Source organism: Mixophyes fleayi, chromosome 5 (assembly GCF_038048845.1).
Source record: "Mixophyes fleayi isolate aMixFle1 chromosome 5, aMixFle1.hap1, whole genome shotgun sequence".
NCBI lineage: Eukaryota > Metazoa > Chordata > Amphibia > Anura > Limnodynastidae > Mixophyes > Mixophyes fleayi.
In genome coordinates this window covers 230,605,486-230,620,389 of record NC_134406.1, presented here as the reverse complement: position 1 = coordinate 230,620,389, position 14,904 = coordinate 230,605,486, and the positions used below count along the sequence as shown (strand labels likewise).

The window sequence follows — 14,904 nt, the reverse complement described above, 5'->3', positions numbered from 1 at the left end:
AACTTTATTACATATGTGCAGAGTGTACATAGAACATTCAGTCACCGCGATTTTGCACTGAGGCCCAGGAGCCTTAAACTACATTATTTCTCTAATCCTGGCCCCACATCTAAAATAAAATGCATAAACTTCGCTATAAGTATAATCTAATCATTATAAAATACAGAACTGGAACAATGCTAATTCTGTAGATAAAATTAAATTTTTACTGCTTGACAATAGTGTAATTCCTAACAGGATTAAGAAAAATATTGTTTACAAGTAACAGAGTAAATGTCTGCACTAAGAAATGCCAAATAAATTATTAAAACTTGTCAATAAACAAAAAATAATTAAATGGCTTGTTTTAAATGGTTTCAACTTCTTAATTGACAGCAGGGGATCTCCTGCGATAACAGCAGATATCTCACTTTCTGAGAAAAGAGCAATAAAACAGCAATATAACCCTCAGTGCAGATAAACACACAAACAGATGAGTATTTCTTATGGAGTATAAAAGGTATCGAACTACAATACTTTGCTCTAAAGCAGAAGCTTCTCAACATTTTGTTTAAAGTATTCCTTTTTCTTAAATACTTTTAACAAATGCCCTCTGTCTACAAATGCTCACCAAGTAGCCCCTCACTGTCTGTAAATACTTGCCACGCACCCTTAATGTTTATAAATGTTTACTTATTACCATATACTTTGCAGAAATTCTAAAAAAGAAAAAATACATGCAACCTGCAACTATTTCAAAAGCACTGAAAGCATATTCACAATTGCAAAATATATAACAATGTTAGTGTTCGGTAGGGAAGAATTGGGGGCCTCTGAGTTGGTGGCATTGGGGACCAAAAAGGAAGTGGAGTTGAGGGAAGGTGCAATAACGCATACTGTCACCTGGACTAATTCACGTTGTATAGGGCCTGATCATATATTTAATCATTTGTAATTCAGTAAGTATTGCTTCTGAAGAACCCCCTACACCTGGCTCAGATACCACTTGCCGTACTCATACATCAGGTAGAGAAACAATGTTCTAAAGTAATTTATTGGTAATGCTAAACAGTTATTAAAGCATGGAAGCACAGATTTAATAACCATTCTGTGCATAGTAACTTATACTACTATATTTTAACTAAATATTTATTGCAGCTCTTAGGTAATAATGCCATATTGTAAACCTCTACAATGCCATCATTAACACTGAACTTCCTTTGGTAAGTATAGGGCAATATGGACAATTACTACAAAAAGTCTTGAGAAACACAGTACAAACAGCAATATCCTATTGCACCAGATATTCTCTCTGACGAGTCTACCACAAGTTGGAATGTTAGTGTCTGACAGATTGCTATGGTTTACCACACATTTGTACAATGTCACAATGTTAATAATCAGTTTTCTAGTGCGATACAGTTTGTGTTACAATAGGATGATAGAAATCTATATAATCTTAATTAGAAATCCTGCACCCTGATTGTTCACATTATCCAACATTCCGTTTTACGCAGATTACCAATTAAATAAACTATAAAACATTTTTTTAAAAGAAAGAGGCAAAGACAGTCAACATGGGGCCATTCTTTGCTGCCCCATGAATGAGAGTGTAGGCCCAGGCCTATATGTTGACACAGTTCTATAGCAACTATAACAATAAGTATCTTACTCACACAAACATGGAACTAGCTCTGCCACTTTACATTGCAGGAAATGAGGCTTGCTCAATTTAGAAGCCTTTTGCAGACTGAAGCTGGAAGTAATGAATTGCACGCGGTACAAGGAGAGAGAAAATAATAATACTCACTATTAACGGGTCTCCCACTCTATTTCAGATCTTGTCTTGCTGCAGATTTCAAAGGAAACAAACCCTCGTGTTCAAATTATACACATTGTGGTGATTTGTGTAAAATGTGATTACACTAGATGTTTCTTCGTTTTCTTTTTTTACACATTCTGTATGTATGAAACATGGAAGAATTCCACTGATTCACTGGATTTCTGAATTATTAGAAGTACTGTGTCGAGACTGTGTCATTAAGATTCCATCTCGCAAACCAAAGACGTATGTTTTGTATCAATGGTTTATTTATTATCTGGGAGGATTTTTCGGAAGAAGCGCATGCCATAAAAACTTAAGTTTTTATTGGGATGTTCAGGCCAGCTTTACTCACAGCCTGCTGACAACAAATAAGGTCGCACACAGCAGGATTTTCAGATTTCCGATTGGTGTGGGAGTTGCTGTAGTCTAAATTCCTCATGTGAAATCTTTAATTAGTTTTACCTTCCTGATCACTGTTGTAGAGGATATGTTTCCGAGAAAACGTAAGTCGCATCCAAATGCATTGATGTGTGGGTAAATACACTGCCCTATTAGCAATAATGCATGTAGCTATATATAAACTTGTCTTTAGAAAATAACTAGTCTAAGATGAAATTGAAGTAGTAAGTGTTACTCTTTAGATTTCACAGTGATGCGTGACAATAAAGTCTTTTGTAATCTCTACAGTTTCTATTTCTAGAAGAACACACTCAAAACGCACTCAATACAGATGCTCAGCACATCACATCCATTCCTTCCAGCTGCCACACTGAAATTGCTTCAAACAGCAGAGAATAAGCTAACTGCACAGAGGGGAAGGCATATCTTACAACACGGAAGTGGTGCCTACCGGTCTAATGCGGTCCCCAGTCATATTACTCCTTCACTGCTACAACATTATCTCATATTTTATACTAATTCATCTTAATGAAGCAGTTGGATGTAGTAATGTGCATTTCTCCTCTTCCTCTTGTTTTAAACTGTATAAAATGCAGTTATTTGACTATCCAGATATATGATAATGATGTTAATAGATGTATAAACGTCTGTAAATAACTGCATAAATAGTGAGTTATGAGGCCGTTACTTTAGTGTTCATGTGTTGCATAAATAATAATGCACTCCTACTGTATTATTGCAGAAATTAGAAGTCACCTTCGATTTCTGTGATCTCTATGAAAGCTTTATGTGGTCACAGAACTATTTAATGGCATCCAATATTCTTATAATTTACAGTAGGGAGCTAATTTTCCTATGTAGCATGGGATTTTAGGGTGACGGCATCCAAAGTGTCCTTTCAACTTTCTTTACCTTTTTGGAGCCGGAGTTTAGTTGCAGTTTGATATCTAGATTAAAGGTGCAATGTTACCCTGTAAAGTGTTTTATGAAGGTACCCTCAGACCTGTCCGTGGCTGTGAGCAAGAGGACCAATCACAAGCCATAAGCACTTGGTTGTCTTGTAATGGGGGATGTGAGCAAGAGGACCAATCACAAGTCACAACCAAAGGCTTATGGCTTGTGATTGGTCCTCTTGCTCACATCCCCCCTCTACACCACAGATGAAACACAGATGTTGCCTTTCATTTGCTACGGGATTCTGCTGAAGCCTCTTCGGCTTTGCAGAATCTGATACAAGGTTAGTGCTGTGCGCACTTCCTCCCGTCACCAGCAGCGCTATGCTGCTGGTAAGCAGGAAGATAAGATCGCAGGAGAGGGGTCACTTCACCGAGACTCCCAGAGTAGATCCGGCATGATGCATTCAAGCGGTGCATAAATATGAATCACTGCGCTGTGCAGCGATGCATATTTAGTTGCACCGCATCTAATTGATGTATACACCCCTTAGTGCTTTAGTATTCTTAGAAAAATGCCCATATTATGCCAATATTATACTGAAAATAGAAATATTAAGGAGAATCAAAACAACAGCTATCAGGTGTCAAATATCAACTGTCCCACATTAGTTATTGCATGGGTTATGTTAGTGCAAGAATCTACATACAAAATATAAATACTTCAGTTGTTTTACAATGCACTACATATATATGGGATAAGCACTTGCAATCTTTCTCTCCACATCTGTGCCTTATTTTAGAAGATACACAACACTTTTGTAAACTGTTGAATGCAAAAAGGAGTCAGACTTCCCACATCAATATTACATATTAAATATTACATAAGTACTATTGAAAACATTCACATGTAAAGAAAGGGAAAATAAAACTTGCTTACTGGCTGCATAATTCTGAATGCTGAAGTAAATTCTGGATAAACTCATTCAGTCCTGCTCTTCTCTGTTGAATAAAATCTGGAATGTAGCAACGCAAGGCAAGTTATGACAAGTTACTGCATGCACTAGTAACACTACCCTGCATGACAAATATTAGCAGAGAGTTGTACAACTATGTTCTATCTTTTGGGGGCATTAGAAAACATTTACAGGTACACATTGTAACAATGTCACTGGTCCCTCAAATTGTCAGTCTGTCCCTTAATTTCAACATAATTACACTCCCTATATACACTATTGCAAGTTTTTGTAGAGTTCCCCAGTCACAATGCTGGCAGGTCTGAGTAAGTATCCTTTAATTTGCTGCCCTATGCCTCAGATAGTGTTGACAGCAGTAACAGTAGCGGTATTATAAGGTCCTCTGGATGACAGATCTGAAGTCCAGGGATGGGTAACCACAGCGATGCAACTTCTATATGTATGTTACTAGTTCAGAGTGAACTGACAGCAGTCTCCTAAATACTGGTCACCCTACATAAATGGCTGTATCCATGGTGTACAGGAGCAACGTACACTTTAAAGAAAATGAGACACTGATATGAGAGGGATCAGACAGAGCGTTGGGTGCTTCAGCTGGAAACGTAGGGAATAATGCTGATTTTCTTAGAGAATAAAATCTATGTCTGCTTATTTTTATCTTGAAAGTGAATCTAACAATGATCAAATTAAAAAATCCATATATTGCAGAGCAGATTGTACTAATTAAAAGGATTATGTTAGTTTCTGCCAGTGATGCCTCATTTCAGCTGCTGCCACCTAGCAGCAGACTAGCCCCATTGAGCCAGTTTCCCATATTAACACAGTAATGGCACGTGGTGTTGCAGCTTTAAACAAAACAAAAAAGCTGCACAATTTTGCCCAATTTGGTTGGTAATGAATTGGGCGTAATCTTGTAGACAGACAGGAGATACAACATGACTTTACTACCTGTCAATTGTCAAAGACATTTTAAAATGTAAATATTTTGTAGACGTGTATTTAATAAATTAACTCTTCATAAAAATCACAATACTTTGTTTCTTCTTTAGGGTGCTATATATTATACTAAAATTGTCCAGATCAAGTAAAGCTTTCAGTGAGCAAATCTGGTGTCATGTTTTAGATGACAAAGTCTTGGCATTAGCAGGTATATATATATATATATATATATATATATATATATATATATATATATATATACATATATATATATATATACATATACACACATATATACATATATATATATATATATATATATATATATATACATATACACACATATATACATACATACATATACATACATATACATACATACATATATACATACTGAGAGCCTAACAATGTTAGACAGCAACAACACAACTACAGCTGATAAGAAATGTTCCACTTTACCTGGATCAAAATTATCTCCAAAGATCCTCTTGGCAGGAATCTTGAAGTTTATAGCTGGAAATTGTTTCCTAAGCTGAGAAAATAGCGAGATATCAGAACAGATACAGATATTATGCTTGTGAAGTTAATAGGTATTATTATACCCTAGAGGAAGTCTAGCATTTTTATTGTGCAATGTTACATAAGTCCACACAATGCATTACTATAAATCTACAATGGATCATGGATCATGTTTGGCATCAATCTGGAGCAGATGCTACAATGACAGGTGTTCTCAATATACACAAACATGAAGTAATGGCAAGGCTCAGGTTTTTGATTTAAGGTAAGTGATGTTCAGGTGGAACGACATATAGCTACAGGCATAAAACCTCTCTAGAGAACTACCTACAAGCCTCTTAATCTAACCAGACACGTGTTACTATCAATTAGTGTAACCGTACAGAAATGTGGTTGCGAATTCTGATTTGAAACATAAATAAAGAATGTTTGTGTCTATCTGAACTGTCAGGCTTTGTCATCCTATAGCCAATCATATACTCCAAATTCCTCCCAGCAGGGTGCAGATAACAATGACCATTTTACTAGGGTATGTTCAAGGGATACATACCCTACAACTACTGCATATTCTAGCGACACTTTTCTACTTTGATTAATTTAAAATGTATTGTCTTGTGTGCGCCATCATACAACTTACTAACTACATTGCATCATTTTTAGTTTTGTTCTGTACTATTTACTATTCATGTTTTGTACTGTACCTCAAAGACTGAAAAGCACACAGATAGAAACTAGTAATAATATAAAGTAATATATATAGCAAACATTGCAGTTACAAGTCAATAAATTAAGTTTGCCCAGAAGCGGCGAGCCCGTAACCCAAAGTAACGGTGAGCATGCTTACTGCATGCGACTCAAACATCCTCAGACCCCATTTTGGGAAATTACTACCAAACTGGGTGTTATTTCTGCCAAGGACGGTGCTTTGGAAAACCAAAATACTAATAAAATTCACAACATTTTGAGTATTTATCTCGGCATAGACTACACTGAGTATCTCACAATGCGTACGTAGAAACAAACAGTCACACATGTAATTGGTTTGAAAAGAGAAACGTGAACCAACAATGAATATTCTGCAATACGCAATTTTCAAAACATTTCCAATGGAGCTCTACTCCTCCCAACTAATGTTTTGGGAATCCCTTGTGAATACTGAAAAACACTAAACCGGATGTTTAAAGAGGTATAAAGGCAGTACTCACAAATGCTTAATAGCAAGTACTTAATTGATAAAGCAATCAATTAATACATCTAATGAGTCAAATAGAAACATAAGCATTAATTAACTATTTTGATTTATTTTTTTATTCCTAACAGTTGTGATGCATTGCGAACACTTTCTACAGAACACTTTTTTTTTTAATAGGTTTTTTTTCCTTCTCACAATCTTAATCCCTGTTAATGTCTGCTAGCATGTCCATTGCTTTAATATTTTAATTATTAATCATGTAATTATCCTATATTTTTACTAAACCATAGCTCAATCTTGATAAGTAATATATAATGAAGCAATATGAATAAAATGCCCAATACAAAAAAGGATCACATAATGTACATTAAAAGATTATATTTAGATTTATTACAAGTAACTGTCAAAGTAGGCAACAAACTGCGCTTACCGTGTTATACAGTTTATCAAACTCTGCATAGCGCCTAAAGACAAACCACTCGTTCCGTCCTATAGTGACTAGAACTTTGTAAACCTGTGAAAACAAAACAACTCTTCATTTCTGTACACAAACAGATCAGCGGATATTGATCCATAGTGGTTTATTTACTGAAGACACAAGGAGGTCTTCTCTATGCAATACTAGAACAGTAATTTGATGGCGACTTATTTTTTTTCCCTTGTGGCTACTTGTATATTGGAATTATTTGTTATATGGCAAAAATCATGGACCATTTTACATTTGTACTTTTTAAAGGACAAAGGCAATTCCTTTATGCTTTTCAGAGATTAATAATGTGCAAAAATAAAAAGTGAAGACAGAGGCATTGGACAGTAACAACGCATCATGAGTAATACCGTAGCTCCTTACAGGAGGTGGAGGGATGGATGGATGGATGGCTAGGCACAGAGAATTGCTGAGACATACTGGATGCCAGCTTTACTCTCTGTTTATGTAGCGTGGAGCAGTACTGATGTCCCATTGCTAACAAATAGTATCACAAGGGGGACTGTTCAGACTGACCGAAATAGATGTGTATAAATGGATGGCTGACACATAGAATCCCCACGACAATTACTGTACATTGGCAGCGCCCACAGACATTATATACTGTATATATCTATATCAGATTGGGTCATTGAAAGAATTATTTTCAGGCCATACTTCTTCCCAAAAAAGAAAAAAGGGATTTCTGGTACTTTTTCCAGCAGTGATACAAATTAAACCATTTGTCTCATTTGATAGATTGCCGCATGAAGTAAGTCTCAGTACTCTTTCCTGCTGCTACATAATTACACTTTGTTTGAATATTTATTCCAGCTGAAAAAGTGCAGTAAACTGAAGGAGAAGGTATGCTTCAATGACTCCCACATGTCTATTATCCCTTTATTTCCATATGAACTACCAAGTAATACAGGAGGGGAGTGTATGTAAGCATATTTCTGATGCAAGTCCGCTTTATACAATCTATTTGCTTAGAAATTACACAGGATAACACTGTGGCTGATTCTGAGCTTGTAATTAAATTCTTATTGTTTGAAGCCTGCTTGTTGAATTTTGAATCTCTCTTAACGAATACGGATGTTCACCAGAAACAAAACACATGGACAGTTGAATATATTTTTATTATTATTTTTTGCCAGAAAAATAAGTTGTGTTTTTATATGATGGTTATTTATATATTTGTCTAATGCTTTAATACAACTGTTCTGGGTTTTTTCCCCCAAACAATAAAGTAACAAGGTGAAAATCAGTCTGGCACACACCAGGAATAATTCAAACATCAAATTCAATATGGTTTTAGAACAAAGAAGAACCTGCATCAAGGTGGAAATGTTAATGTTAGTGAATGAACTTAGTTGTAATTTGACCTGGGGAATGCTAAAAAAAAGGATCTTAGTAGTGAGGGAGTCATTAAGGACATCGGTATGGCCGTGTTCAGAACCATTTTCTGCTCCTTCGTATGTGGAGAAAACTGAAAGGCTGTAGATAAAGGAGATCAAGCCAGAGCAGGTCTTAAAAGGTGGTCAATTTGAATACCCTGCCCACTGGAAGTACATTTATACTTTTTTTTTTTTTACTTCAATAGATTTTTATTGAGTTTTTCAAAGTTAAATGGGGTACAGAAAAAAAAAAGGGTAACAAGCACAGTTGGGGAAACAAACAAAAGGGGGGGGGGGGTCACTCAATTGAAACAGCAATCTTATAGCATGCACGTTACTTTGAGAAACAGAAATAACATATACACATTGGTCTTTCTCATGGTACACCAGATGGGGAGATATTAATACCTAGGTAGCGCAGATAACCCACAGGCAGAGCCTATTCGTTAGGCTGGGGTTCCTCTATGAGGGCTGCTGGGGAGGAAGGGGGTGAAGTATTTGAAGCTACTCGTGCTCTACCAGAGCCCTCTGTAACATATTCGTGCCAGCTAAACCATTTGAAAATTGGATTGGAGGCTGATGACGTATAGGGCACATCCGTAGTTTCCATTTCAAAACTATACTGGATCTTAGACACGACCTTAGTGATGCTGGGGGGAGCAGGGGACAGTACATTTATACTTTTGAAACATATTTGTCCTGTTTATTGTATTTCCAGCCGCTAGAAATAAATATAGTGGTCAATCTGTAAATTTTGAAAAACGTAGAAGTGGCGGTATGGAAAATGTGAGTGAATGGACTGTGATAGTTTTACAATGAAGGCAGTAGGAGAAGTGGCGGTATGTCATACCACCGTATACCAGACCACTTTGATTAATATAATATAAATATACACATACACTCACAATTTATTTGAAATAAATTCCAAAACATAAATATTTATATTAAAAGGGGAATAACGGTGTCATTGCTATAATGTTTACGCAATATACTTACAGTAAATCTCTTCTTTTTTTCTCGATGCTCATCGTGGCTGGGAATGTGTACACTGGGACAGTTCGTATTATGGTCCATTGTTTATAAACGCCCTTGTATAGAGCTGTTGTAGCCACCTTGCATTGATTTATTAAAATATATATGTATATCAATCTGAGGTGTTCTAAAACTCCAGTATTGAAGGAGTTATTTGGTCACTTCATCTTGTAACCTGCAGAAGACAGAAAAAATGCACCGTGGTTACTGGTCTTTCATTATTCAGTACTGTAGCACTGGGACAGGTGTGTAACCCTTCCTGATAGGGTTTTTATGGAAGCATTTTGATACAATACAAGTTAAGAAATAAACCTCAGATTTGCTGAATGTCATTGTAATGACAATTAAGTACCTTTATATTATACCTAAGCAATGGTAATAAACATGTAGAACTATAAACAGTGACAGTTACAACTGGGCTAATAACTCTACAAAGAGGACTACAGAGATGACATTTAAGAGGAAGACCTTCCTGTCTGATCATTAAGGCCTGTGATTTCAGAAGTTAACAGGGGGGTCAGTTGTAAACACCCTTGAATCTGACTTTTAGTGACTCTGTGTAATGTATTTAAACAGGTCTCCCATAATAAAAAAACCATAAAAAACCAAAACAACTCATTAGATTTTTGTTTATCGAATGTCATCTCCAGTTAACCCATCCCAAATCCATAAGGCAATTGGTCTGTAAATAAGGTTAATGATGGAGCTATTGAATGTATCCTAAACTGCAGAAAATCTTTGCAGCACTGGTGGCCAATAATAGTCTCTTTTCCCCCTCTCCTGATTCTTTACTCCAGAATAGGCAGCTCAGCATATCTCCTAACTTGCAACCCAAATCTCCTAATTAAGGGACAGTCCCAAAGGAAAGGATATAATTCAACCTATACAATATTGCACTTCAGACAGTTATGAGAGATGGAGACCTCCTCCAAAAACAATCTATGTGGAAGAGGTAACACTTGTAGAAAATATTAAGGAATATCTCGCTGTACATGCTGGCAGGTCGGAGCCTATACAAGTCTGGAAGAGCGCGTACCAGGTTTCTATTGAAACTGAATATAAATCATCTAGCCACTGTGCTCTTTATTATCTTCAATAATATTCTATTAATGTAAATATTTACAAAAAATATCAAATACATAAAACTTGAATAACCTAGCTAATACAGTAGGAACAACTTCCCTACATGCATACAAAACAATTATATGTTTTCTCATATTTGCTTCATCACACCCTGGAAATCCTATTGCAGAGCGACTACTAAAGTCTCAATAAGTGTCTGCGAATCATAAGCAAACTTATATTATTATAAGCCTTTCACTAGTTTGGGCGTTAGTCATCATCATCATCATCATCCTCTGTTACTTACACCTGCCCCAGATCACCTGCAAATAAATCTGCAACAACGTCCCAGTCTGAATCCGTCTGCAATTGTTCAAAACACACCCTTACTATATATTGCCTACATTAGACCTCCTCTTCCCTCCAGGGGCTTCAGGTGCAGGGAGCTGTAAGTGCCAAGAGGCAGGTCTGAATAGCTGCAGTTGTACAAATTCACTTTTTTGAGCATGTGCAGTGTGGAAAAAGGCAGAGACACGCTACGTCAACGTACATACGCTCGTCTCAGTCCGAACAAGGCCCTCAAGTCAGAAAAAAAAGTTCTATAATTCATTAAATATGTCAAACACACTCAGTCTTATGAGCCACCATTACATATACTAGTAAAATATTAGAAAAAACTCATTGCTTAAATATAGGAAATGTGTTTCTGAAAAATAAGTGAAAAAAAGGTTTTTATTTTTTTAATTGTGTAATGTTGAACCAAGTTTTTATCATATTTAGTAGCACTTCACTATGCAATTAATAAGAAGGATTGACAGTCCCTGGAGGAGTTTAAAGAGCCCAGCATGGCGGGGTGAGAGGGTGAGTGGGAAGAGACTCCATACAGCAGCATTGTGGGAAACATCAACACAGACCAGCAGTTATACACCCCCTGCTGGGGAGACAGAGGATGACACCCAGCCAGTGGGACGTCTGAAATACTTGAAAGATAACTGTGGGGGTTACAAAAGACCATCTCCGGCAGGTTAATGAAGAGAACTTCTGTGACCGACATTTGCAGGGACAAGGTGGAACTACAGAAATGCGCTAGCTGTAAGCAACTCTTTCACTGCCTCTTAGCACTTATTGCTCTCACTGTTAATACAACTTAGGAGCAGAGACTAATTTTATATGGATGTCACTGACAGAGTATTCAACACCAGAGACTGCATGTATAATGCGGAGACTTGTCTAATAATTACCCCTGCCCTTGCTGTGACACTGATCGTGTACCTACTTCATGTAGTGTGACTGATACAGACCGATAGGCTGGCATTTTTATTAACAACTTACTTGTCACTCCGTAGTGGGGACGGTTTATTAGACAGAATAGAGGTGCACTGACCTGCCTACTACTACTGACTTAGTGGCCTTCTGCTGCTGTACAGCCGCTATCGCTGGTAGCCACCTTACTCGCCACTGAGCCATTACATGACCAGCACCCCATTCCTCATTAACAAGTGTGCCACATAGTTTTTCCCCACTGCAGATTTAGGTTGTCTCAGTCGCTGTGAGTGTGCGCACCGAATTGGGCAGAGTTTTCACCAAGTCAACCTCTGGAAGGAGATGACCACCCTACTACCCAGAGACCTAAAGAATCGGGTGGAGGCACCAGGAGACAGAGGACAGAAGTTCCACATAACTAGAGACTAATTAATAGAACCCCTGAGCAAGCAAGTGCCAGTGGTTTAAATCACATTATCCTTTAATATATGTTCATACATATTCTGCTACTTTTGTCTCCCATAAATTATCCACCATCTGCAATTCTCTAGCAGATTGTGTGAAACCTGTCTGGGTGTGTATTGTCTACAAACCCTGGAATTTGAGTTTCTATAGCTATTCTTGGAAAGAAAAAAAAAAAGTCTGTCTAGCTAGTTTCATTTTCTTTTGTCTCTTCATTTGCAAGACAATGACACTAGGTATGGCTCTGCAGCTTCCCTGTTTATTGCCATCATTATAAAGTAATACAATGTTTACATATAACCATCATTTTATTATATTTGCACTAAACCATACTGAGGAACCACTCAGTAAGTAACTTGTGTGTGTCTATGGTAAGTTACTCAATGAGAGCAAATGTCTCATTGGCTGCTACAATTGTTGGTGCATTTTGTAGGTACTTTTTCAATGTTTACACTCTGCCCACAGATCTGGTTGTCCATTGATAATATAGCAGGATTGCATACTTGCCTACTCTGTCTGGAATGTCTGGGAGTTCTCCTGGGAGAGTAGGCCACCCTTCCGGAAGTGTACGGGGGCCCTGATGATGCAATTCAATGTGAAACATGTCATCATGTCCCCTCCCCTCATTGCATCATTGTGCAGTAGGGGAGAGTGTCCCGTGGAGCTTTCCTCTGGGTTCTGCCATACGCTGGACCCAGAGCAGTCACATGATCAGAAGCTGTTCAAGTTAAAGTTCCTGATTAGACATTCATATTTTTTTTCTTTATTGACTTTTATATTGTGCATACACAAAGAAACAACAATTTTATATTTAGTTTTTCATTTTTAATATGTTACAGAGTGAATTATACAGAAAATTATGAATTGGTCACAGTAGTTGGCGAACCAAAACACAGTAAACACAGCCCCCGCCCCCCCCCCCCCAATTGAATTTGTCAGGCACAGTTTTCCTGCCCAGTCCCTTGGTGCCTGGTACACAGAGAGACAAAACTATCCAAGGTCAAAAGGAGCCAACAATGGTAACTCCACACAGGTTATGTGCCCTTAACCACTCGGCTATTCTTTCTTTACAGTTTGCCAACATCTAAATATTAGTTCCAAGAAAACATTGCTTTAAATATATCCCTCTACACATGCTATGTACACGGTGAGCATAAGATCTCCAAGATGATGTTATTTCATTTTAATTCCCTCCCTTAAATCAATCAATACCAAAGTACAAATGATGAAGCATAACCATCACTGAGAATTGCATGTTACAATATAGCCAATATTAATCACATCATTTTGTACATAATTGGGGCCAAACGGACTGTGATATTTGGCTAATTGCCAGATATTGCTGATGATGGCTAAGCATTTGTGAACAACTAAAGTTATTGATTGCTGTATTTAGTTAAAGATTACATTATGAAAAAGATTAAACGGAAGGCAATTGTATAAAAAGTGGTACAAGAACATAGGTGCTGCAGCGCATAGCAGGCAGTCAGGTTCTAAGGACAGATTCCACAAGTTCTCACTAATGTTCCAGAAAGAATTTCATCTAATTAGTTCAAAAGACGAATATGTGAAAATGGTTAAGCAATATATCGTTAATGATGACCCTGCCAATGCTGTTAACCCTTTCCTCTTCCTGTAAAAGAAAATTGGGTTTAAATAGGAATTCTAAAAATATAGGGGGGAATTCAATTGACCGCGTTACTGTAAAAAGCAAACGCGGCCTGCGCACTATTACCGTTATTACGGTAATAGTGCACTTAAATGCCATTACGGCAGTTTCAACGCTCCCTGAATTGCAAGCAGAAACCCGGGTTAAATTTACCGTAATAACAGTAATAGAGTTATCTCGGCGCTACTTCAGGGGGGGAATTGAATTCCCCCCATAGAATTTGCCACTTGAAAACACCATGCCATATTTACTTATGTGCATGCAGTGTGATGACAGAGGGCACCAGCCACTACTGGCCACCATCCTCATCATTTACTTATATAGCGCCACTGATTCCGCAGCGCTGTACATGGAAATCACTCACATCAGTCCCTGCCCCATTGGAGCTTACAGTCTAGATTCCCTAACACACACACACACACACACACACACACACACACACACATACACGGGTCAAATTTGTTAGCAGCCAATTAACTTACCAGTATGTTTTTTTTGTTTTGTGGGAGGAAACTGGAGCACCCGAAGGAAACCCACGCAAACACGGGGAGAACATACAAACTCCTCACAGATAAGGCCATGGACGAGAATTGAATTCATGACCCCAGCGCTGTGAGGCAGAAGTGCTAACCACTAAGCCACCGTGCTGCACCAATACTACTTCATAACTCTCAACTGGATCAAGACTATAGTCCCAATTCCAGGACAGATGGGAGATGAGTCCTTCCGACAGTCATCCCTTCAACAACGGCAGGTTTGGGACATTGAAGGAATGCTTTTAGGGAGAGGAAGATGGTTCCTATAGGGATGAATCTGCCATCTGTAAGACA

The 14,904-nt window shown here is 37.6% G+C and overlaps 1 protein-coding gene across 1 annotated transcript in view; it reads right to left on the bottom strand.

Annotated features, from left to right (window-relative positions):
* Nucleotides 1-14,904, bottom strand: part of SGK3 (serum/glucocorticoid regulated kinase family member 3) — a 56,276-nt gene that overhangs the window by 16,465 nt on the left and 24,907 nt on the right. The window contains exons 2-5 of the mRNA XM_075213601.1: nt 9,583-9,793; nt 7,154-7,237; nt 5,472-5,544; nt 4,037-4,112 (exon numbers count right to left, since the gene is read on the bottom strand). Of these exons, the coding sequence (XP_075069702.1) occupies nt 4,037-4,112; nt 5,472-5,544; nt 7,154-7,237; nt 9,583-9,660 (311 nt within the window). The 5' untranslated portion in view covers nt 9,661-9,793. The remainder of the gene's footprint in view (nt 1-4,036; nt 4,113-5,471; nt 5,545-7,153; nt 7,238-9,582; nt 9,794-14,904) is intronic.